The sequence below is a fragment of the Oppia nitens genome, unplaced genomic scaffold, assembly GCF_028296485.1.
Source record: "Oppia nitens isolate AA-2021 unplaced genomic scaffold, nextdenovo-longstitch-racon4-pilon3 scaffold13_pilon_pilon_pilon, whole genome shotgun sequence".
NCBI classification, from domain to species: domain Eukaryota; kingdom Metazoa; phylum Arthropoda; class Arachnida; order Sarcoptiformes; family Oppiidae; genus Oppia; species Oppia nitens.
The window spans coordinates 684,628-706,121 of NW_026533192.1; the positions used below are offsets into that span (position 1 = coordinate 684,628).

Genomic DNA, 21,494 nt, shown 5'->3' on the forward strand with positions numbered 1-21,494 from the left:
CAATATATTATCAAATTTATAAATTGCTAAGTAATTGATAAAAAGAATTTTCTGAATTAATGTTTATATTAAATATGTATGCATTATATTATGATTTCAAATGAATATTTAAAAATTATTATTTTTCTTAATCTTTATAATGATTTGCTCTTATGTTTTGACCAAATATTTATATATTGAGTTCCTTTACGTAAAATCTATTACAAAATATAAATACATAAATGAAAATTAAAATAATTTTCAATATTAATATTATATATATTTTTATTAAGGTTATCATACCGTTTGTTTTTCAAGCCATTCACCTACTGTTTTCAAATTTTTCTGAATCCAATTGATATTTGAATCAATTGTCTCTAAGGCTCGCTGTCTTTCTTTTTGGGTGACCGTTACGTCGGCATTATTGGCCAAAAAGTCTCGGACCTGAAACATACACAAACATGCAATTACCCTAAATTTAAAAAAGTTTTGAATTAGTTATTGGCTAACCTCTTGTTTGCGGACGTCATCGTTAAAATAGATGCACATATTGTTTAAAACGGTTCCCAATTGAGCAGCACTAAGACGTTTGGTTAGTTGTGAATAATTGGTTCGGTAGTAATCCCACATCACTTGCAAACCATCGGGATTTGTGATCACATAATTCAATACTGAGAGGTAGTCTTGTTTGCGTACGTTTTTGTCGTCCATTGATAACTCTAAAAGTCTAATAATAGATATATTACCGGTTAATGCCGTATAAATATAAATCAAAATTATTGAAAAAGTTAGTTATTTTTAACAAACTTTTTTATTAGTTCAGCGTTTGAGGTAAATGCCAGTGCATTCAAGTATTGAAGTTTTAATACTGTTGAAGTCTTTTTTATATGTTTTCCACATCTCTTCCCAGTCTAAATCAACACCATTTCTGATGGCATACTTGAGTGATGGGGACAGTATGTTTGGCGGTACGCTTTTGTCGTCGACTGTCCACTTATAGTACTCAAGTCGAGCATTGGTGAGACAGTCATAATAATTGTTGGCACAGATAAACTCAATAATACTGGAGCGCAATCTTTTTTCCACATGAGTACCCGTGTCCAACCATCCCAATCTATCATAAGTAGGTTTAGCCAAATCAACCAAATAGTTTTGCCAGTCTTGTTTACTATCAGTTGATGATAGATATCTTGTAATCGGTGAAAATAAACTGATGGCTACACTCCACGGAGTTAAGTGTGTCTCCTGTTTAAGGTATTTGGATAACTCTAATGGTGTTAAATAGGTTAACAGTCCGGCTCTCGATAAATATAATGAGTCTATTATGAAATTTGCCCGATCACTGGGGGTCAACGTATTGGTAACATTGTGTTGATTTTCGGTCAACGCTTTGATCCACTTTTGCCAATCGCTTTGCGGGTAATTTACAAAATAATATCCGTCGCTATTGGTGTTGATTTTCAACAGACCATCAGTGGCCGTCTCTAATGATATCTCGATATCTAATTCTTTGTCTTCAATTAATTCAATTGTTCGCTTGTTTGTAGATAATTGTGAATAGTATGTGAAAGGGATAGTCCATACAATGCTGTTATTAATGTTAATAAATAAATAAATAAATTGCAAAATAATTAGATTAATTAAAGTCAATACTCGTCATCTGATTTCTGTCCATTTGCCAAAAACCTGTCTTGAATTATATGCAATTTATTTGGTATCAAATTATCGTCAGAATGGGTAACATTTATGTAGGGAAACCCAGATTTGGTTGTCCACGAGTCCATTAGGTCGGCAACAGTTATCTTATACTATTTGAATAAGTAATTGTCGGTATATATTGAATATTTGTTAAATAAAATTTATGAGATTAATGTTATTTGTTTACATTAGTAGGAAACTTAGTTTGCAGTTCATCCCAAAGATTTTTAGTCTCAACAGTTTTGTGTTCATATTTTTTGAGATATGACTTCAAAGCTGTCTCCCAATTGATACTTTCCATTACCGATTCAAGCATTCGCAAAACTGAAGCTCCCTATAAAACATAAATTAAATCAAATAAAAATTATCGGTAATTGTTTTATTATTTTATGAAAATATAATACTTTATTATAGACTATAGCACTGGTATAAGCCCTCTCTTCCGGTGAATTTACAGGTCTGACAATTGGATGAGAAGTGGCCGACGAATCAGCCGATAGAGCCGGCAATGTATCGGTCATTAGGAATAAGTCATTCTTTAAAAAAGAGACATAAATGTGACTAAATTATTGCAAATTTAATTTATTAAATATATCATTACATAACTCCAATCCTGTTTAAGCTTATTGATGGCTGTATACTCCAAATATGAAGCAAAAGCTTCGTTAAGCCATAGGTCAGACCACCACTTGCAGGTCAATAGGTTACCGAACCACTAATTAAATACAATTTTAATATATTTTGATTTTTATATAATTAGATATTAGTTATTATTTTAAGATACTGTCTTACCATATGAACAATTTCGTGTGTAATGGTCGCCAAAACACTCATTTTATTGGTCGAAGTTGACTCAGTTGGGCTCCAGAGCATAGCTGTCTCGCGGAAAGTTATTAGACCCCAGTTTTCCATAGCACCGGCAGAAAAGTCAGGTATGGCTATAAAATGTGCTTTTGATAATTGATAGGCTGAATCAAGATAGGTCTCAAAATACTTGAGCACTTGAGGTGCTTCTTTCAATGAAAAGTCCAATTTTCCCAAATCTTTCTCAACAGGAGAAGCACATACGTATACGGGATAAGAATTGTTATTGTCTTCAAGACATTCAAAATCACTGACTACCAGTGCAGCCAAGTAGGTAACCATTTCAGGCGTTTCTTTATATTTAATTGTTTGTTTATCACCTTCAATAACCGCATCTCCATCTTGTGCCTCATTAGATATTGTTGTCTTCATATTTTTATCCGATGTTATCTTTATTTTGAATGTCGACTTAAACGAAGGCTCATCAAAACTAGGGAACGCCTTTCTGGCACTTGTGGCCTGAAATTGTGTGGCTGCCAGTGGTATCGGTTTTTCATCTTTATAATACTGGCTTCGGTAAAGTCCGTCCATATTTTCGTTCAACTTTGAGTTGAACTGAAATGATAGCTGATATGTATCAGGATTTAGTTTTGTCTTCATTTGTATGACAAAGAACTCGTACGGCAGGTAACGGAAAGTTTTATCAATTTCTTGAACCACACCATTGAGTAAAACCTTTTGTGATGTGATATTCAATTCCTTAGACGCGTGTACTATAAAATAGTTGACATCTTCCTGAGCGTCCACATCAATAGTTGCCGTTCCCGTGAATTGACTGTTAATCAAATCGATGTCAAACCATAAGTCATAGCTTTTGGGTACTATTTTTTCGTTAAGTCTGTATGTAGTCCACAGACACGATTCAAGTCCACACTAATAGATCAATCAATTAATGAAAAATTAGTTTATTTTGTTTAAAAAAATATATTAAAATAAAATTGTGAAAAATTACTTCTAAAAAGTTTGCAATTTTTTGTTTATTAGCCGAAAGCCAATCAATATTTGATTGAATTGAATTCAAGGCCCGATTTTTGTCAAAAGAGGTTCCGACAAGTGATTGCTCACTACTAAAGAAGTTCTCGACCTATAATTAACGGTAAAAATATTATTTAATATATTTATTCATATAATAAAAATATTGTAAACAATACCTCTTGTTTTTTCGTTGTATTTGCAAATTGTTGACAAATGTTGTTCAATACAACTCCCATTTGAATGGTCGACAACTTTGAGGCAAACTTTTTATGATTTTGTTTGAAGAACTCCCAAGTAATCTGTAAGGCATCCCAATTGGCCCCTAAATTACCTATTAGTGTCGGTATGTCCGATGTCTTAATATCGGTCGAGTCGACAGCTCGTTGCAAAAGTCTGTCATACGTAAAGATAAGTAAATATTATTACATTAGGTATATATATATAACTACTGTATATCTTACGTATTAATAAGCATTGGATTGGTTGTAAAGGTTAGTGCATTCAGATAAGTCTGTTTTTCAATAACCGGTCTATTAGTGTTGATATATTTAGACCATAGAAAATCCCAATCGGATCTATCGGTGCTCTTTCTCATAGCGTATCTCAATATAGAAGTCTTGAGATTAGGTCTCAAAATGTCTACCAAACCGTTCTTCCATTTTGTGAACTCTTTGAGCGCCGAAGTCAGACAATTGTCATCATAGAGACCGCAAACAAAGTCAATGATTGTGGCTCTCAATCTTTTTTCAGTATCCGTTCCTTTATTGTCATCCCATTCCAGTTCATTATAAATATTTTTTGCCAATTCTTTTAGATAATCAATAAATTTTTGTCGATAATCAATAGTTGTTAACATATATTTTTTAATATTGTTTAATGCATCCAATGCTATAGTCCAGGGAGTCAAGTGTTTCTCATGTTTCAAATATTTAGCCAATTGTAGATTACGAACAATAGAGATTATGTTAGCTCTGGACAGGTAGTTGGCGTCCAACAATAGATTTGCTCTATCGCCTGGTGTTAGCTTATCCACTAAATTGTTTTCATTATTATCGAGTGCTTCAATCCATTTATCCCAATCTTCTGGCGGATAATTTACAAAATACATGCCTTTATAGTCGACATTAAATTTGATTAAATCTTTGACACTATCGTCCAATTCAACAGTTATTTCGTCATCTTTTTTAGTTATAAAGTAAAGTTTCGATGTTTTATCGGCAAATGATTTATAATAAGTTAGAGGTATATTCCAKACAGTGCTAATTCAAACATAATTAATATCATTTAATCAATTATTTAAAAAACAATTTTTAGTAATAATAATAATAATAAAGTTTGTATTTTCAAAAAACCTACTCATTTTCTGGTGTTTTGCCGTTAATTAGAAATCTTTGTTGTGATATCTTAAACTTGTTGTTATCAACGCGGGTAACATTAATATATGGAAAGCCAGCTTTTGTTGTCCAAACATCCATAAATGTGTGAATGTCAACCGATAGTTCCTTTAAAACACATTATTATATTATTAAAATAAATATACAGATAATCATAAAATATAAATAATGTGATACAAACCGACGGAAATGATGGTTTGAGAGCATCCAACAGGTTTTCGGTGATAACATTGCCATAACTATTGTTGTTTAAGTAGTTTCTGATACCAGCCTTGAAATTTGTTTCACCCATAACTGATTCTAACATACGAACCACTGTTGATCCCTAAAACACACACACATTAATTGTTAATAAAGATAAACATTTGGTTTAAATTAATAAATTAGATGAAAACAACCTTAGAGTAAACAATTAGACTACTGTAGGCCTGAACATCGTGAGCACTGTCCACTGTACGGACTAATGGATGCGATGTTTCCGATGAATCAGCTTTTACAGCAGCGGTCAAGTCTCTCATCACAAAAAGATCGGCCTATTTATTATAATGTTTAACAAAACAATTATTGTTTAAAAAAATTGAAATAAAACGCCCAAAAGTTTCCAAATAGACATACATATCCCCAATCGGGTTGACTACTGATAACTGCTTTGTACTCAAAAAATGTAGCGAAACCTTCATTGAGCCAAAAGTGTGACCACCACTGACAGGTCACTAGATTACCGAACCACTGAAACATCAAGTGATGGAAATTTAATATTTTTTTCAACAATTATTTTTAATTTAATTAATAACTAACAAAGTGTGCCAATTCGTGACCAATAACTGCAAGAATCGACATCTTAGTTGCCGACGTGTCCTCATTTATATCCCAGAGAAGTCCAGTCTCGCGAAATGTCACTAAACCCCAGTTTTCCATCGCTCCGTAATAGAAGTCAGGAATGGCTATCATATCGACTTTAGGCAATGGATACGATATGTTTGTGTACTCTTTGGCCAAATATGTTATACAATCTTTCGTTGATTTCATAGCAAACTCATGCTTATGCTCCCAAACATGTGCCGCACAGATACCCACTTTGGGTATATGTTTGTCATCATTAGAGCACACAAAGTCACTGACAGTCATAGCGACAAGATATGTTACCATTGGAACCGGTGTTTTTTCAAATTTAGTGGTCACCCAACCGTTTTCATCAGCTTCGCTACTCTTTCCCGGCATATTTGACAGTGTGGTCGACATATGTTTATCGTGAATAATAGTGATCTCAAATGTCGACTTAAACGATGGTTCATCAAAACAAGGGAACGCCTTTCGGGCGTCAGTAAACTCAAACTGAGTGGACGCCAGACCAACAGTTTCATTGTTTTTGTTGATATATTTGCTTCGGTAGAGTCCGGACAGTCCACCCAATAATAGATTACCTTCATATTGGTATTGTAATCGATAAATGCCTTTTTCTGTTTCTTTATCCAATTGAATGATCCAAAAGTCATTGGGTGTGTATTGGAAAGTCTTTACTATATTTAACTCCTTTTGCAATCTAGAAGTTTTGCTTTGGCTAACAGCAAATGCCTTACTATTGGTTACATTCAATATAGACGATGCGTGTAATATGAAATATAAAACGGGAACTTCCGTTTCGACATCAATGGTAACGATTCCTTTGTAGATATTAGTGGTAACATTGATCTGAATGTTGAGCTCATAGTTAAGTGGTTTTACTTTTGGATTGAGTCGGAATTCACTCCACGGACAGACAATGTCTCCACACTAATCAATAGATTAATTGATGTAAAAAATCAGTATTTTAATAATTTTAGTAATCAAAACTGACCGCATTAGAGGCCAACCACTGGCCAATGGTATCACTGTTTTGGGAAATCCATTCGTGATTTTGTCGGATCAGATTAAGACCGCTCTCGCGTGAATTGTTGGACAGACCGATGTTTGGATATTGTTTCAATAAGTTTTCGATCTATACATAAACTCTCATTAATTTATGGACAGTTAGGTTTATTTATAGAGCATACATACCTCACTCCTATGCGATATATCACCGAACTTATCGCATATACTTCTAAATAGACTAATGAGCTGACTCTCTGATAATTTTCTGCTAAGCATTGCATAATTTGTTTGAAAAAAATCCCAAACAACTGGAAGTCCTTCAGTATTTGACGCCATATTCTCCAATAAACTGGCAAAATCGGAAACCGGTACTTTACGATCATCCAGTGCTGTGTCAATCAATCTATTTTTAAATTGAACAAAAAAAATTAAATCAAATTAAACCATAATTTTTCTTTTAAAAAATGATTCAAAATATTGCCGACCCTTTCAATAAAATTTTATCCTTAGACTGTGTGAGTGCCGATAAATATACTGATTTCATGTCATCCTTAGTTTCGATATATTTATTGAAAACAAATTCAAAATCTGATGAATTATCACTTTGTCTGATACCATACTTGAGTACAGATGATCTCAGATTAGGTGACAGTTTAATGGTATTGTTGGCATTCTTCCATTTACTGAACTCTCTATAAGCATCCAAAAGACATTTTTGGTTATCATTACGACAACTCAAATCAACTATCAATGCTCTCAATCGTTTGTCAGGCATTTCCCCATTACTGTCATCCCATCCCAATCTATCGTACTGTTTGCTCGTTAAACGATTCAAATACAAATTCATGCTTTCCTTATATGGACTCATAGACAGTCTGTTGATTGCATTTTCGGCGCTAAACATAGTGTTAAACACAGACCACGGACTCCAATGCGGTTCATTCAGAAGATATTTAGTCAGATCCAGTGCTTTAAGTAGTGGTATAAAATTAGCCCTGGCCAAATAAAATACATCCAAAATAAAACCGGCCCTATCATTAGGTGTTAGTTTGTTAATAATGTTGTTGGTATTTTTGGTTAATGCATTGATCCATTTGGTCCAATCATCAATCGGATAATTGACAAAATAAAACCCGGTATTATCAACATTAAACTTAATCAGATTATCCACTGATAGGTCAGGCATTTCTATTGTAATGGGCTGTTCGTGCACTTTATCTTTGAAAACAAATAATTTTGATACTTTTTCAGTCATATTTGCATAATAGGACACTGGTATTGACCATATTGTACTAAATTTCAATGAATATTAAAAACAAAAATAATTGTAAAATAATTTTATATAATATTATATTTTCAAATAAATCTTTCTGTACTCTTCTTTAGGTTTTTGTCCATTTGCAAGAAAGCGTTGTTGTTTTATTTCAATTACATTTGGTCTCTGAGGATCAGGTCGAGTGATATTAATGTATGGAAAGCCTGCTTTTTGTACCCAATTACCCATCAATTCATGTATACTTTTAACATCTAAATTCTTTTATATATATATTAATAGAAATAATAATATATTTATTATCTAAAATCAAATTGTCTTTAATTATAATTACATCTGGAAATGTGGTATTCAATGCCGTCCATAAGTTATCAGTGACTACAGTTGAATATTGATAATCGGTTAGATATTTTTGAATGCCTTTCCAAAAGTTTTTCTCTTCCATAGCAAACTCCATCATCCGTATTATACATGAGCCCTAAAATAATAGTATTAAGGCTATTAAATGTAAAAAACAAAAATCTTTTTTACTAAATACCTTATTATAGACAATAGCACTCGAATACGACATATCTGCCGGTTTGTCTATTTTGCGTACTATGGGTGCCGAAGATTCTGTGACATCGGCAGCAATTGCACCCACCATATCAGTGCTTACAAATAAATCATTCTAATAGAGTGTATAAGCATATACACAAAAAAGACATTAAATTATTTAATTTATACATTAATGATAATACATACGTAATGCCATTTAGGTTCAGCGTATGCAGTGGACGGCCATTCCATATATGATGCGAAACCTTCATTAAGCCATAGGTCGCCCCAAAATTCACAGGTTAGCATATTTCCAAACCACTAATAAAATGTTATATTTAGTAATTAAAACAAATAGAAAATTAGATAATTTATACCATATGTGCCAATTCGTGTGCAATGATAGACGCGACACCCATTTGACTGGCACTGGTATCCTCATCCTTTGTCCACAATAGTGCGCTCTCTCTAAACTTAACGAGTCCCCAGTTTTCCATAGCTCCGGCAGCAAAGTGAGGTATGGCTACCAAATCGGATTTTGGCAATTGATAAGGAAATTCCAACAATTTTTCAAAAGATTTGAATATTTCAGGTGTTGTTTTCAATGCATAGTCCAGTTTGTATGACTTTGGAGGAGTAGAGCAAACACGGATAGTGTAGTTCAAAGGAGGAACTGGATTTGCTTTCTCACATGCAAAATTACTGACCAAAATGGCCACTAAATAGGTGACCATTGGTTTAGTTCTATCATATACTGTTGTTGTCCAGCCAGACATGGGATAGTCGACTTTTGGAGTATCTTTTATAGGCATATTAGTGATGGTTACATTGTTGAAGTTTTGATGAATGATTGTTATGTCAAACGTAGGCCTAAACGACGGTTCGTCAAATGATGGGAATGCCTTTCTGGCCGAAGTCGACTGGAACTGCGAGGCGGCAATACCTATGGTTTTGCCGTCTGATTCGTAAAAACTTCGGTAAAGTCCGGAAAGTCCGCCCAATTCGAGGTTTGAATTGTACTCAAATGTCAACTGATATTTAGCTTCTCTAGACTTCTGTTTTAATTGGATGACAAAGAACTGGAGCGGAGAGTATCGAAATGTCTGTTTTATGTCCAGTCCATTGAGTTTACTGTTTTTTGGCGTCAATTGTGTTGACATGAGTTGCCGTAATATTGAGTATATTCGCCGCGTGAACAATGAAATACTCAATTTCTTTGTTGTTTTTGATATCTACATCAATATTAACGCTTCCATTGAAAACATTGGTTTCGGTGTCCACTTGTAAGTTAAGATAATAGTGTTTGGGAACGACATCTCTATTTAAACGAAACACAATCCACGGACAAACTTCTTTGGGACAAAAGTTAGTCAACCATTCAGTGACAATGTCTTTATAACTATCTATCCATTTAATATTAGTATCCAAAACTTCTAATGCTTTTTCTCTGTCCAGTTTGCCGGCACCTGAGTTGGGATACTGTTTGAACAGTTCCAACACCTGTTCCTTTTGGTGCTGTTCTGTGAATTGAGTGCTTATTGTATAGACAATGCGTCCAAGATTTGAGTTATTTATTGTGAATCTATGAACAAAATTAATTGTTTTAAAATATATTAATTAATTATTCAAATAATCCAAATCTACGTACCGTTTCTCAATTTCCTGGTATTTATCTCTGAAGTAATCCCAAACCATTAGACAACCGGTACGACTGTTAAGTGCTATATTAGTAAGGAATGTGAAGAAGTCGTGTTTACGAACAAAAGTCTCATCCAATGCACTGTCCAATAGTCTGTATAAAACATTGACAACAATTATGTACTATAAATATAAGCAAATTATAACAATTATATGGTTTTACTGTTTAATAAGTTGGATGTCAACTGTTGATGTCAGCCCCTGTAGATAAAGTAGTCTCTCTTGAGGTGACTTACTGGTCATATATTTGTTCTTCAAAAAATCAAAATTACTTTTATCAGTGCTTTGTCTGATACCGTACTTTAAAACCAGAGACAAAAGGTTTGGTTCAATTGGCTGATCCAATAGCCAACCGGCAAACTTTTCAGATGCAGTCTTAAGGCAATCGGCCAATTGATAGCCACAAGCCATGTCTATTACAACTGTCCTTAATCTGCGTGTCTGTGCATCACCTACCGAGTCATCCCAACCAAAATCCTTGTAGTGTTTGCCAATTAAATCATTTATATAATAATTGAATGCAATCTCTGTGTCCGTATAGATCAATGTCTTGATGTACGCAAACATTGTCTGAGCTGTTGTCCACGGAATCAGTGATGTCTCGTATTTAAGAAATTTAGACAAATCCAGTGCTATATTATAGTCAAGACGTCCACTACGAGCCAAATAGAATGCATCGTTGATTAGTTCCGATTTGTCCACTGATGACAACTTTTTGCGGACATCACTTGTTTCTGTAGATAACTCTTTGGCCCAGTTTTTCCAGTCATCGCTCGGATAGTTAACTATATAAAGACCTGTTTGGTCGACATTAAACTTGATAAACTTGGCACTAGTTTTAAGCTCAAGTGACCGTTCCTTGTCCTCTAACCACTCGTTATAAACATTTTTATCTGCCGGTGCCTTATATGTAATTGGGATCTTCCAGACATAACTGTAATTCAAATACAGTATAGTGTAAACAATATGTTTTGAAAATAAACCACAAAAAAACAATTACTCTGTTTTTGACTCTTTTGTGTCTTTGAGAAACAATTCTTGTTTTATTTTGATCTTTTTGGCTGAAGTATTATCGCGAGAGATGGTTACCACTGGATAGCCTTTTCTTGTGACCCAAGTGTCCATTATTTGGGAAACATTTCGTTTCTAAAAATTGAAAAATTGATTAAATTTTCTGTTTAATAAAGTTATCTAATTTACCTCTGGATTTGCAGCTGTCAATTCCTCCCACAGTTCACCAGTAAGTGTATTGGTATATTTGTATTTGATCAGATAGTTTTTAATACCGGAGCGGAAGTAGTCCTCACCTAAGGCCGACTCTAACATTCTTAAGATTGAAGCTCCCTTTAAAAGTTTATATAAAAAAACAAATTTTATTATTAGAAAAGTGACATAAAATAAAATTATACGGTATTTAAAATTTAGACATACCTTTCCATAAGTGATGGCATCAAATACAGATGAGATATCGTCGGCATTTTGTACGGATGCCAGTATTGGATGAGTATTAGGAGTGGAGTCGGCCTCAAAAACTCGAGCCAACTCATCCAATACAAAGATATCGTCCTGTATTTGAACATTAGTTGATAAATAAATTGATAAAACAATAAAAACAATTAATATCTTACATAATGCCAGTCTTTCTCGACCTGACCCACGGCTTTATAAGACATAAACGTTGCGAAACCTTCATTGAGCCACAAGTCATCCCACCATTTAGTGGTCACCAGATTACCGAACCACTTGATATTTTTTAAATATAAAAATACATTTTTATTTTAATAATTATAGTATAAATTTATGTAACATTTTTAAAAACCAAAGTTAGCTATCAAAACATATTTTTATTATTTATTTTTAATATTTTAAAAATAATTTTGCTATTAACTATATTTCTATGTTTAGGGTTATATTATAATAACTATATTTATAAATTTATTATTATTTAGTTTTTAAAAACAAAATTATCAATGATTTGCTTACCATATGTGCCAATTCGTGAGCAATAATCATACAAATTCTCATCTGATCTTTAGTTGTCGACTCTTTTTCATCATAAAACAGATAAACCTCTCTATAAGTGACTAATCCCCAGTTTTCCATAGCACCGGCACTAAAATCTGGTATAGCTATATTGTCCAGTTTAGGTAAAGGGTATTGTATATCAAAGTATTGTTTTTCATAAAATTTCAAAATTTCTGGTGTTTTAATTTTTGCGTAATCAAGTTTATCCTTATTTCCCGGTGCACCGCATACCTGAACACGAATGTCACTATTGCTTGTAATGCATTCAAACTCGCTGACTACCAGTGCAACTAAATAAGTGACCATTTTTACCGATTTATCAAATTTGGTCACAGCTTTATCGCCATTAATAGTGGTTTGGCCGGGCATATTAGACAGGGCCATGTAGTTTTTATTGTGATTTACTGTTATCTCAAATGTTGATTTGAATTGTGGTTCATCAAAACAGGGGAACGCCTGTCGAGCGTATGTCGACTGGAACTGAGTTGTGGCCAATTTCTTTTGCTGATTAGTAGTGTCAGTATACAAACTCTTGTAAAGTCCGTATAGTCCAGTGCTTAGATTACCTTTGAACTCTAGTAGTAGACTATAGACACCCGGTCTTCTCGTTGAATCGATAGGTATGATCCAGAAGTCATTGGGTTTGTATTCAAACGAAATGCTATTTTTATTTAATTGATTACTTTTTGATGTGACCCCACTAACAGCACCGGTATATACTTCAGATTTTGTAATATTCAGTCCTTTTGAGTGCAATATAAATTTGTTGATTGATTTGTTGACGTCGACCACTATCTGGACAGTGCCACTGAATGTGTCGCTAATAAGATCTATGTCCCAGTTTAGTTTATAAGCAGAAGGCACCACCTTATCATCTAATCTCCAGTTAAGCCACGGATTAGCTAATTGTGTACTATTGTCGATACATTCAACTAAATGACTTTCATATGTCTTAAGCCAATCTAAATTATTTTTAACTCTTTCGATAGACTGTTCTCTGGCTTTTTGTGTGGCGCCGGCGTCRGGATATTTAGCAAAAAAGTCATACATTTCTTGTAACTGAATCTGAGTACTGAAACCACTGCATACCGACAATATGTATGTTCCGAGTCGACGATCGTTAAGCTTAAACCTGGACACCAAATACTCCCAGTTCTCTCTCATATAATTCCAGACCAATTGTTGGCCAACACTATTGGCGGCAATACTTTGTTGAATAGCGAAGAAATCCTGATCATTGGATGAATCATTGCTGTACGCAATCAGCTTAGAAAGTGACTGTCCGTTTTGGACATTTGTCAGTGCACTCAACAGTTTGCTTCGTTCGCTGGCAATGGTCTCTGTTCGCCATAAGCTAAACACCTGATCCCAGTCTTCATGATTGTTGCTTTGCTGCAAACCATACTTATAGCCGTATTCACGAATATCGGCAGCAATTTGTTGGCCATTATTTAAAAAGTCGTGAAAGAGGTTCGAAGCCTCTGCAAGACATTCCTGATTACCGCTAATACACGACAACGATATTATCTGACGTCTCAATAATCTATTAAATTAATTACATTTGCAATTATTAATTTTTAATTTTTAAAAATAAAATTAATGTTATTAATCACATATAYAATAGGCTAATATAGTGTTCAAATTAAAAATATTATGTCAATTAATAATTCAATATTAATCTACTGTATATAAAAATATTAATAAAAACATTAAATTTAATGTGCATTTTTTGACATATMTAWATTTASACATATATATATTTAATTATAAATTACTGAAACTAGATTTTTCAAGATAATAATTAAACTAATTTCTACTGTTATTGTATTATTGTCTASRTATATATATATAATATAAATAAGAAAATAATAGCAAATATGACTTATCATTATAACAGCAATAATAATAGCAATTATMATATGACTTAATAATTTGAATCATATAATTACTTATATTATGTAATATTGTACATTCATTGGTATAAATRATTTATTTCATATATTTTCTAACTTATAACAATCCAAAGGAATTAATTAATTTTAATTGACATAAAAAAATTTAGTAAATTCCGCATAAAATATATTATCTAAATAACTAATTTAATAATTAGATAAAATAACAATAACTTAATATTATATTAATAACTATAACTTACTTTTGTTGAAAATTTTGTTCAYTATTTCTAACATTTGATTGCCAACCGAGCGATGAGTATATTTTTTCAGTGGATTCCTTCATATATTGTTTTATCGATAATCCGCCGACAGTTGAGCTCAGTTTGCTTTTTAATCGGCTGAGCGCCGAGTTTGCGACCGTCCATGGGATCAGACTGTCCTCATTGCGTATATAGCTAATCAAMTCGAGAAACAAATCATAAGTAATGATYCCGCTTTCGGCAAGCATTGAGGCATCAAATATAAGGTTTGCCCGATTTGTTGGCGACAGTGCCTCGCGATTGTTCTTCAATAATGTGGCCAACATTTTCCAATCTCTTTCATCATAATTAACAATATAGTAACCATATTGTTGATCATTTAATTTAATCCACGATTCAATTGATATCTCTCTATCCAATGTTATATTTTGTTCATTTTGTTTCATTAGTAACGAACTGCTTATGCCATCACCTGAACTGTATGTTACATATATTTGCCACGGATTTGATTCGTCTTTAATCTTAAGTTTTTGTTTGTTTGAGTCTAACAGAAATGTTTGTTGTTTGAGCTCCAGTAGGTTTGGTGATAGTCTCTTAACGTTAATCACTGGATATCCTTTAACTGTTGTCCACTTATTCATAAAATCGGTTACACTTGTGATGAGTCCTGGTTTCTGCAAAAATATTATTATATATTAGTTTATAACTATTGAATATTAAAAAAATTTGATCAAAAACCTTATCGACCACTGTTTGTATGGCATCCCATAAGTTTTGTGTTTTTGCATTATCATAAATATTYAATTTAATATATTCAATCACACCTTCCCTAAAGGTATCGGTACCTATAGAGTGCTCAAGCATTCTCAGAACAGCTGATCCCTTATTATAACTAATGGAGTCAAATATCTCTGTAATTTGATCGGGATTTGTCACCGACTGTATGATGGGATGAGAGCTGTCCAGTGCATCGGTTCGCATAACTCCGTGCAGATCATCGGTCAGAAAAAATCATTTATATGCCAATCGGGATGAGTATCATTGACTCCTCGATATTCAATATATGAAGCAAAACCCTCGTTAAGCCACAAGTCATCCCACCATTTCATTGTCACTAAGTTTCCGAACCACTAATAATATTTATATTTATATATAATTATATTATAAATCAAAATCTTATTTGTTTATAAAAACTAATAGTAAATAATTTTAAAATAAAAATATCACACCATATGTGCCAATTCGTGTCCTATAACTGCGGCCACACTTTTTTGATCCTGAGTGCTGGACTTAGTTGTGTCATAAAGCAACCTGTCCTCTCTAAATGTAATAATACCCCAATTTTCCATAGCACCCGATACAAACACTGGCAGTGCTACTAAATCTATTTATTAAAAAATTATTATTTATTAAAAATATTAAATAAAGTGTCAAATGTTTTTATTTCAAATTTATAGTCTTTATTACCTAATTTTTCCATAGGATAGTCAATTTGAAAATATTTTTCATAGTATTCAAGTATATTTATAGCAGTATCCAGGGCATATTTGGTGTTTTCTAATTGTTCAGGTTGGCTAAATACACGAACCTAAAAGTAATTAATAAATAACAAAAATATTTTTAGTAATTAATTTCTAACAGTAATATAGTATTATTATCTAACTTTTAAACTAATAATAATAATAATAATAATAATAATAATATCTAATTATTAATTGTTAACCTGTTTGCCTCTTTGTGTTGAACTTTTAGTGTGTTYAAAGTCACTGATAACATAGGCCACCAAATAAGTGGACATTTTGACAGTTTTGTTGAATACTGTTTTATATTTGTTGCTRTCATAGGATAACTTATCAATTTGCTGACCATTGGATATAGCAGTTARTTTTTTGTCATGTATTATTGATATACTATAAGTGGCCTTAAAGTTTGGTTCATCAAAACAGGGAAACGCCTGTCTAGCATAGGTGGGCTCAAATTTTGTAGCGTAAAATTGTCTATAAAACATATATAAAACTTGTAAAATTAATAAATACAATTTATRTAGATGAATATAAATCTTAAAATAATTTCATTTTACACTAAATAGGTTATTACATAACATTATATAATATTAATTACATTGTGTTAATTATATTATAAGAATATTCTTATATTAAATAAATTTAATTAAATAGTTATAATGTTTGTTATACTGCAAAAAAATTATTGGAATAGCAAGTAATTAGTTTATTAAATATAACAAGCGTTTGTTTGCTGTAAATTAAATAATCCACTTAATCAATTAGCTTAGATAATTAGCTATAGCCTAACATAATTTAATTATTTACTAATAAAACAAATTGTAAGTACAGTACAGTATAATGCTATGTATTATAGTATATATGATGTTCACCTTTTTTGGTTATTACTATCGGTGTAATTGCTTTTATGAAATCCAATTAACTTTCCGACGAGTGAACCGCTAAATGACATCGTAATGATATATTGACCATCTTTGGCCAGTTGTCTGTCCAATTGAATGGTATGATACTGTCTATTCTCATCGTAAACTACACTCTTAACAGTTAGTTGATCGTTATTACTGTCGACTAGTTTATCAACTTTAACCTCTAACTTATAGGAGTGTATTTTAATGACATTGGTGGCCACATCGACCTTCAATGAGATGCTAACTGTGCCATTGAACCGGTCCGGCTCGTGGTCGGGCTCTACCATCAACTCATAATGTGTTGGTTTTACTGCATTTGGCAACAATAGGTTTGGATCATCAGTTGGTGTGGGCGTTGATGTGGGCGATGGTGTGGTAGTCTCTACACTCGACTCTATTATATAATTGTTTAGAAAACAAATTATATACTAATTATTATGTATGATGTATATGGACTTATGTAGCACTTATATGTGTAACATATATAATAAAAAAGTTTTACCGTAAGTATAATTTTGGAAATATATATATATATWTTTCATTGTTTGTACTCAATATGAAAATAATTTCATAAAACATAATTATCATTTTGTTTTTATAAATGAGATTAAGAGATTTTTTAAATAAAAAAATATGATTATGTGCTAAATATGTTGGTGACAGTACCTGTTGATGTCGATAGTTTAGGTTTGGTGGTAACGATTACATTAAACACTGATATGATTCACCACAAAAAACATACAAAAGTTAAAGCAATAGTAAACATACAAAAATTAAAACAAACATAAAATAAATTTTTTTAAATATTTAAAATTGTAATTTTTATGTACAAAATTTATAAAATTTGCAAACATAAATAATAAATCGATCAACATAAAAGATATTWGTTTCAATATAAAAAACTATAGAAAAATTAAATTTATAAATAAATAATATATAACAATAAATCTTAATTTTTRTARTAATTAATTTTTTTTAAAATAAATAGTATTACATACCATTGTCATCGTTTTTAGTTTTATTTCTTTCAACTAAAAAAGCGACAAAAAATCCAATGGTTAGGGCCAACAATATTATAATTGTTATTATATAACAAATGGTACACTTTTTGCTTGATTTTAATTTTCCCATTTTTATAATTTATTGGGACGTATGTGTGGCATATAAAACCACATAAATAATCTATAAATTATAATCTTTAGCACTTTTTGTTTATACAAAAATATATATATATATATACGGTATATGTATGCTTAATTTTAAATGTCTATTTACATAACATTAGCTTAATTGGAATAATTGTAAACTTTGGCGGTTTTGTTGTGTTTAATAATGAAAAATTGATGTTATTTTAAATGTGATATTATAATAAATTACATTAAATAAAATATAATATTATTTATATACATTAAACTTGATAATTATATATATATTTAAAAAATAMTATAAAATTATTAATAACAACTTTATGTAGTACACTTAAAAATTATATAAACAATAATTAATTATTAATTTTTTTAAAAAACAATAATAGTAATAATGACTATATTTGCAAAAATCACAATTTTTTATATATAAAAAATTTTACCTAAATAAATTTACAAGATAAATATATTTATCTATACAGGTATAAACTAATATAAACTAATATAATCTTTGATAATTATATAATTTCACTGTAATAAAAATCACACAACTTTTTTTAGTGCTATCATGAAAAGCACAGTTAGTTTATTAATAAGATGTTAGTTTAAGACATAGTTTTAAGTAAAATACATATTGTTGTACATATTGTTCACAAAAAAACAATAATTGTTATCAATGTATTCTAAAAATTAAAAGTCATCGATGAAAATTAATTTTTTACAAAAATGACAAATTTATATATATTTTTTAAAAAGTTTATGCCATATCAAGAGGCATATAATTGTCTCACATTTTATTTATTAATTATCATTTTTATAATCACATTTTTATAATTTACATTTAATTTTTTACTGACACAATAAACATTTTATAACTATAATATTATTAATATTGTCTTTTTCATTAATTATTATATTATTAATGATATTATTTAACAAATATTTGATGAGATTTATTGTACATTATATACAGTATGCTATCAATATGCGAAAGTACTGTATATTAAGCACTATTACTCTATAAGAAATTTAGGCCAAACTGTACCGGAGTGTTGAGTTTTACAGCACTTTCAGACTACTCTCCATGACATCCCAATCCCTCTATGCTATGTATCATAATGTATGTGCATTTGTATGTAAGTGTGTGTATGTATGTATGTGTGTGTGTGTGTGTGTGTGTGTGTGTGTGTGTGTGTGTGTGTGTGTGTGTGTGTGTGTGTGTGTGTGTGTGTGTGTGTGTGTGTGTGTSTGTTCTTACAATTTTGACAGWCAATTYTACTCCTGGTTTTATTATGTATATCTATTAATACAATTAAAATATTTCAGTATTTTTAATCACAATTTATTGCCCCAATCTATTAAAAAAATGATAATRTTTAATTTTTAAGTATACAATTTTAGTATTATATTTACTTCAAAAGCCGTTAAACGAAATTGTTATTATAATTACAATATAAAACAATTATTTTTTATTAATCTACCAAATAATGAGTGCATTTAGTATTAAAAAATAATTTCACTTTAATTGTACTTTTAGTTTAACAACGAAAAGATGAGCACAAAGTTTGTTTAGAGATAACATTATAGAAAACAAAACTTTCAATTGTATGAAAAATATAGTAAAAATAAAGGACATACAATTAAATTAGTGGTTTTTAGTCTTTTTTAATTGTTATGTATTTACCTAATTATATATAAAATTAATTTTCATTTCTATAATTTTCAAAGTCAACTTTAATTGTGRATTAGTTTTATACATAAAATTTTAATAATATATTAAATGTACAAAAAATACATTATGTTTATAAAACTATTACTCAGTAGTCATTAATTAGTTAGTGCTTATAAAAAATGCTTTCATATATAATTCAATATCACTAGAATACTAATAACTTTTTATTTTAATTAGTTAGCAGTAATTAAATTAAATTATTTTTTATAAATTCAAATAAAATTATTATATGATGATTAAATTAGTTGATCAAACTATTATTTGATAAAATTAAAAATCAATTAATTAATTATTTTATTATAATTATAGATATTTAATACACTAAACATCTATTAATAAAAAAATTAAACTAAATAATATAATTTAAATATATTTTATTATATATTTATATTGGACTTATTATCAAGTATTAATATAATATAATTTTTAAAATTATAGTTTTATTGTGTTATTATTTTTACTGATAAAAATTGCTATTAATATGACATTTATTATAATTATAAAACAAACTTATCATCAAAACAGTGGCACAAAATTATATTATTATTTTATTATGTTTAAATTATCAGTTTTTTATAAATATTAAACAAAATAATATATTTTTATTTAATATTATAAAAATCATAAACTATATTAATAAAACAATAATATTAACAAACATTTAAATATTAGTTATTTTTAATTAGTTATTATAATTATTAATAGTAATTTTAATTTTATTAAATCACGATTTGCAATTTATATTTTTTACAATTACAATATGGCACTGATTTTACAAAGATCATGATATGTCATTTTTAATTTTATATAGAAATTTTACAAATTAAAATATTAATATTTAAAAATAAAATAATTAATTTACATCACATAATTAAGTTTAGGTAATAACAAAAWATTTAAATAAGAATATTTTAATATTATAATAATATTTTTGCAAAATTATAAACTTACAATAACTACAACATATACTAAACTTGTTTTATGCTTTTAATTTAATTTAATAATAAAGTTTTAGCAAAATTCATACCCGTTTCGTCACAACACTTGAATTAACATAATAAGAGAGTTGTAATTCAATGAACACATACTTTGTGACAATCAAATGAGTTAATACTAAACTTTTAAAAATAAAAGTTTCATCAAAATTGGTTTTTTACTATTTTTTAAATATCTAATTAAATTTGAAAGATAAGAGGCTACTCTCTCTCTCTCTCTCTCTCTCTCTCTCTCTCTCTCTCTCTCACTCACTCACTCACTCACTCACTCACTCACTCACTCACTCACTCACTCACTCACTCACTCACTCACTCACTCACTCACTCACTCACTCACTCACTCACTCACTCACTCACTCACTCATATTAATAGACTAAATACAAATTCAATTTCTATGATCATAAATTGTTTCAATTATAAACATCTCATTATTAATTTTGACAACATTTTAACAATGTTTATGTCAAAAAATATAGTGTCATATTTTTATTAATTATTTTTAATAAATACAGTATCAGTGCTATTGTAGAGTACATAATAGCAATGTGTRTGTAATTCAAATGTACAGATTTGACATTTTTGTAATCTGCATATAATTGGCATTAATTTTATGCTATGATTTGTATGTTAGCCTAAAGTCAACTGTCAAACAAAACATCACTCACTTAACCTTTTTATCTTTATATGGCAGTGAAATTCATAGCTATTATTTAATAATTTTGTTAAAATGCCGTATAAATG

At 30.2% G+C, this 21,494-nt stretch overlaps 1 protein-coding gene across 1 annotated transcript; it reads right to left on the reverse strand.

Annotated features, from left to right (window-relative positions):
• Positions 1–792: 792 nt before the first annotated feature.
• LOC128958881 (uncharacterized) lies at positions 793–18,073 on the reverse strand. The gene is given in 38 exon segments (XM_054304844.1): positions 793–1,567; positions 1,633–1,787; positions 1,865–2,011; positions 2,082–2,213; positions 2,279–2,392; positions 2,470–3,414; positions 3,494–3,625; positions 3,693–3,909; positions 3,978–4,775; positions 4,873–5,018; positions 5,092–5,235; positions 5,309–5,443; positions 5,526–5,639; positions 5,709–6,683; positions 6,748–6,888; positions 6,948–7,164; positions 7,247–8,053; positions 8,138–8,295; positions 8,369–8,512; positions 8,573–8,704; positions 8,779–8,892; positions 8,949–9,672; positions 9,674–10,153; positions 10,220–10,363; positions 10,433–11,203; positions 11,270–11,415; positions 11,470–11,613; positions 11,701–11,835; positions 11,898–12,011; positions 12,253–13,837; positions 14,450–15,123; positions 15,188–15,459; positions 15,462–15,579; positions 15,679–15,833; positions 15,917–16,037; positions 16,173–16,446; positions 16,845–17,274; positions 17,879–18,073. Coding segments are annotated over 38 exon segments (13,056 nt in total). The 5' UTR covers positions 18,012–18,073; the 3' UTR covers positions 793–798.
• Between the last annotated feature and the right edge of the window lie 3,421 nt (positions 18,074–21,494).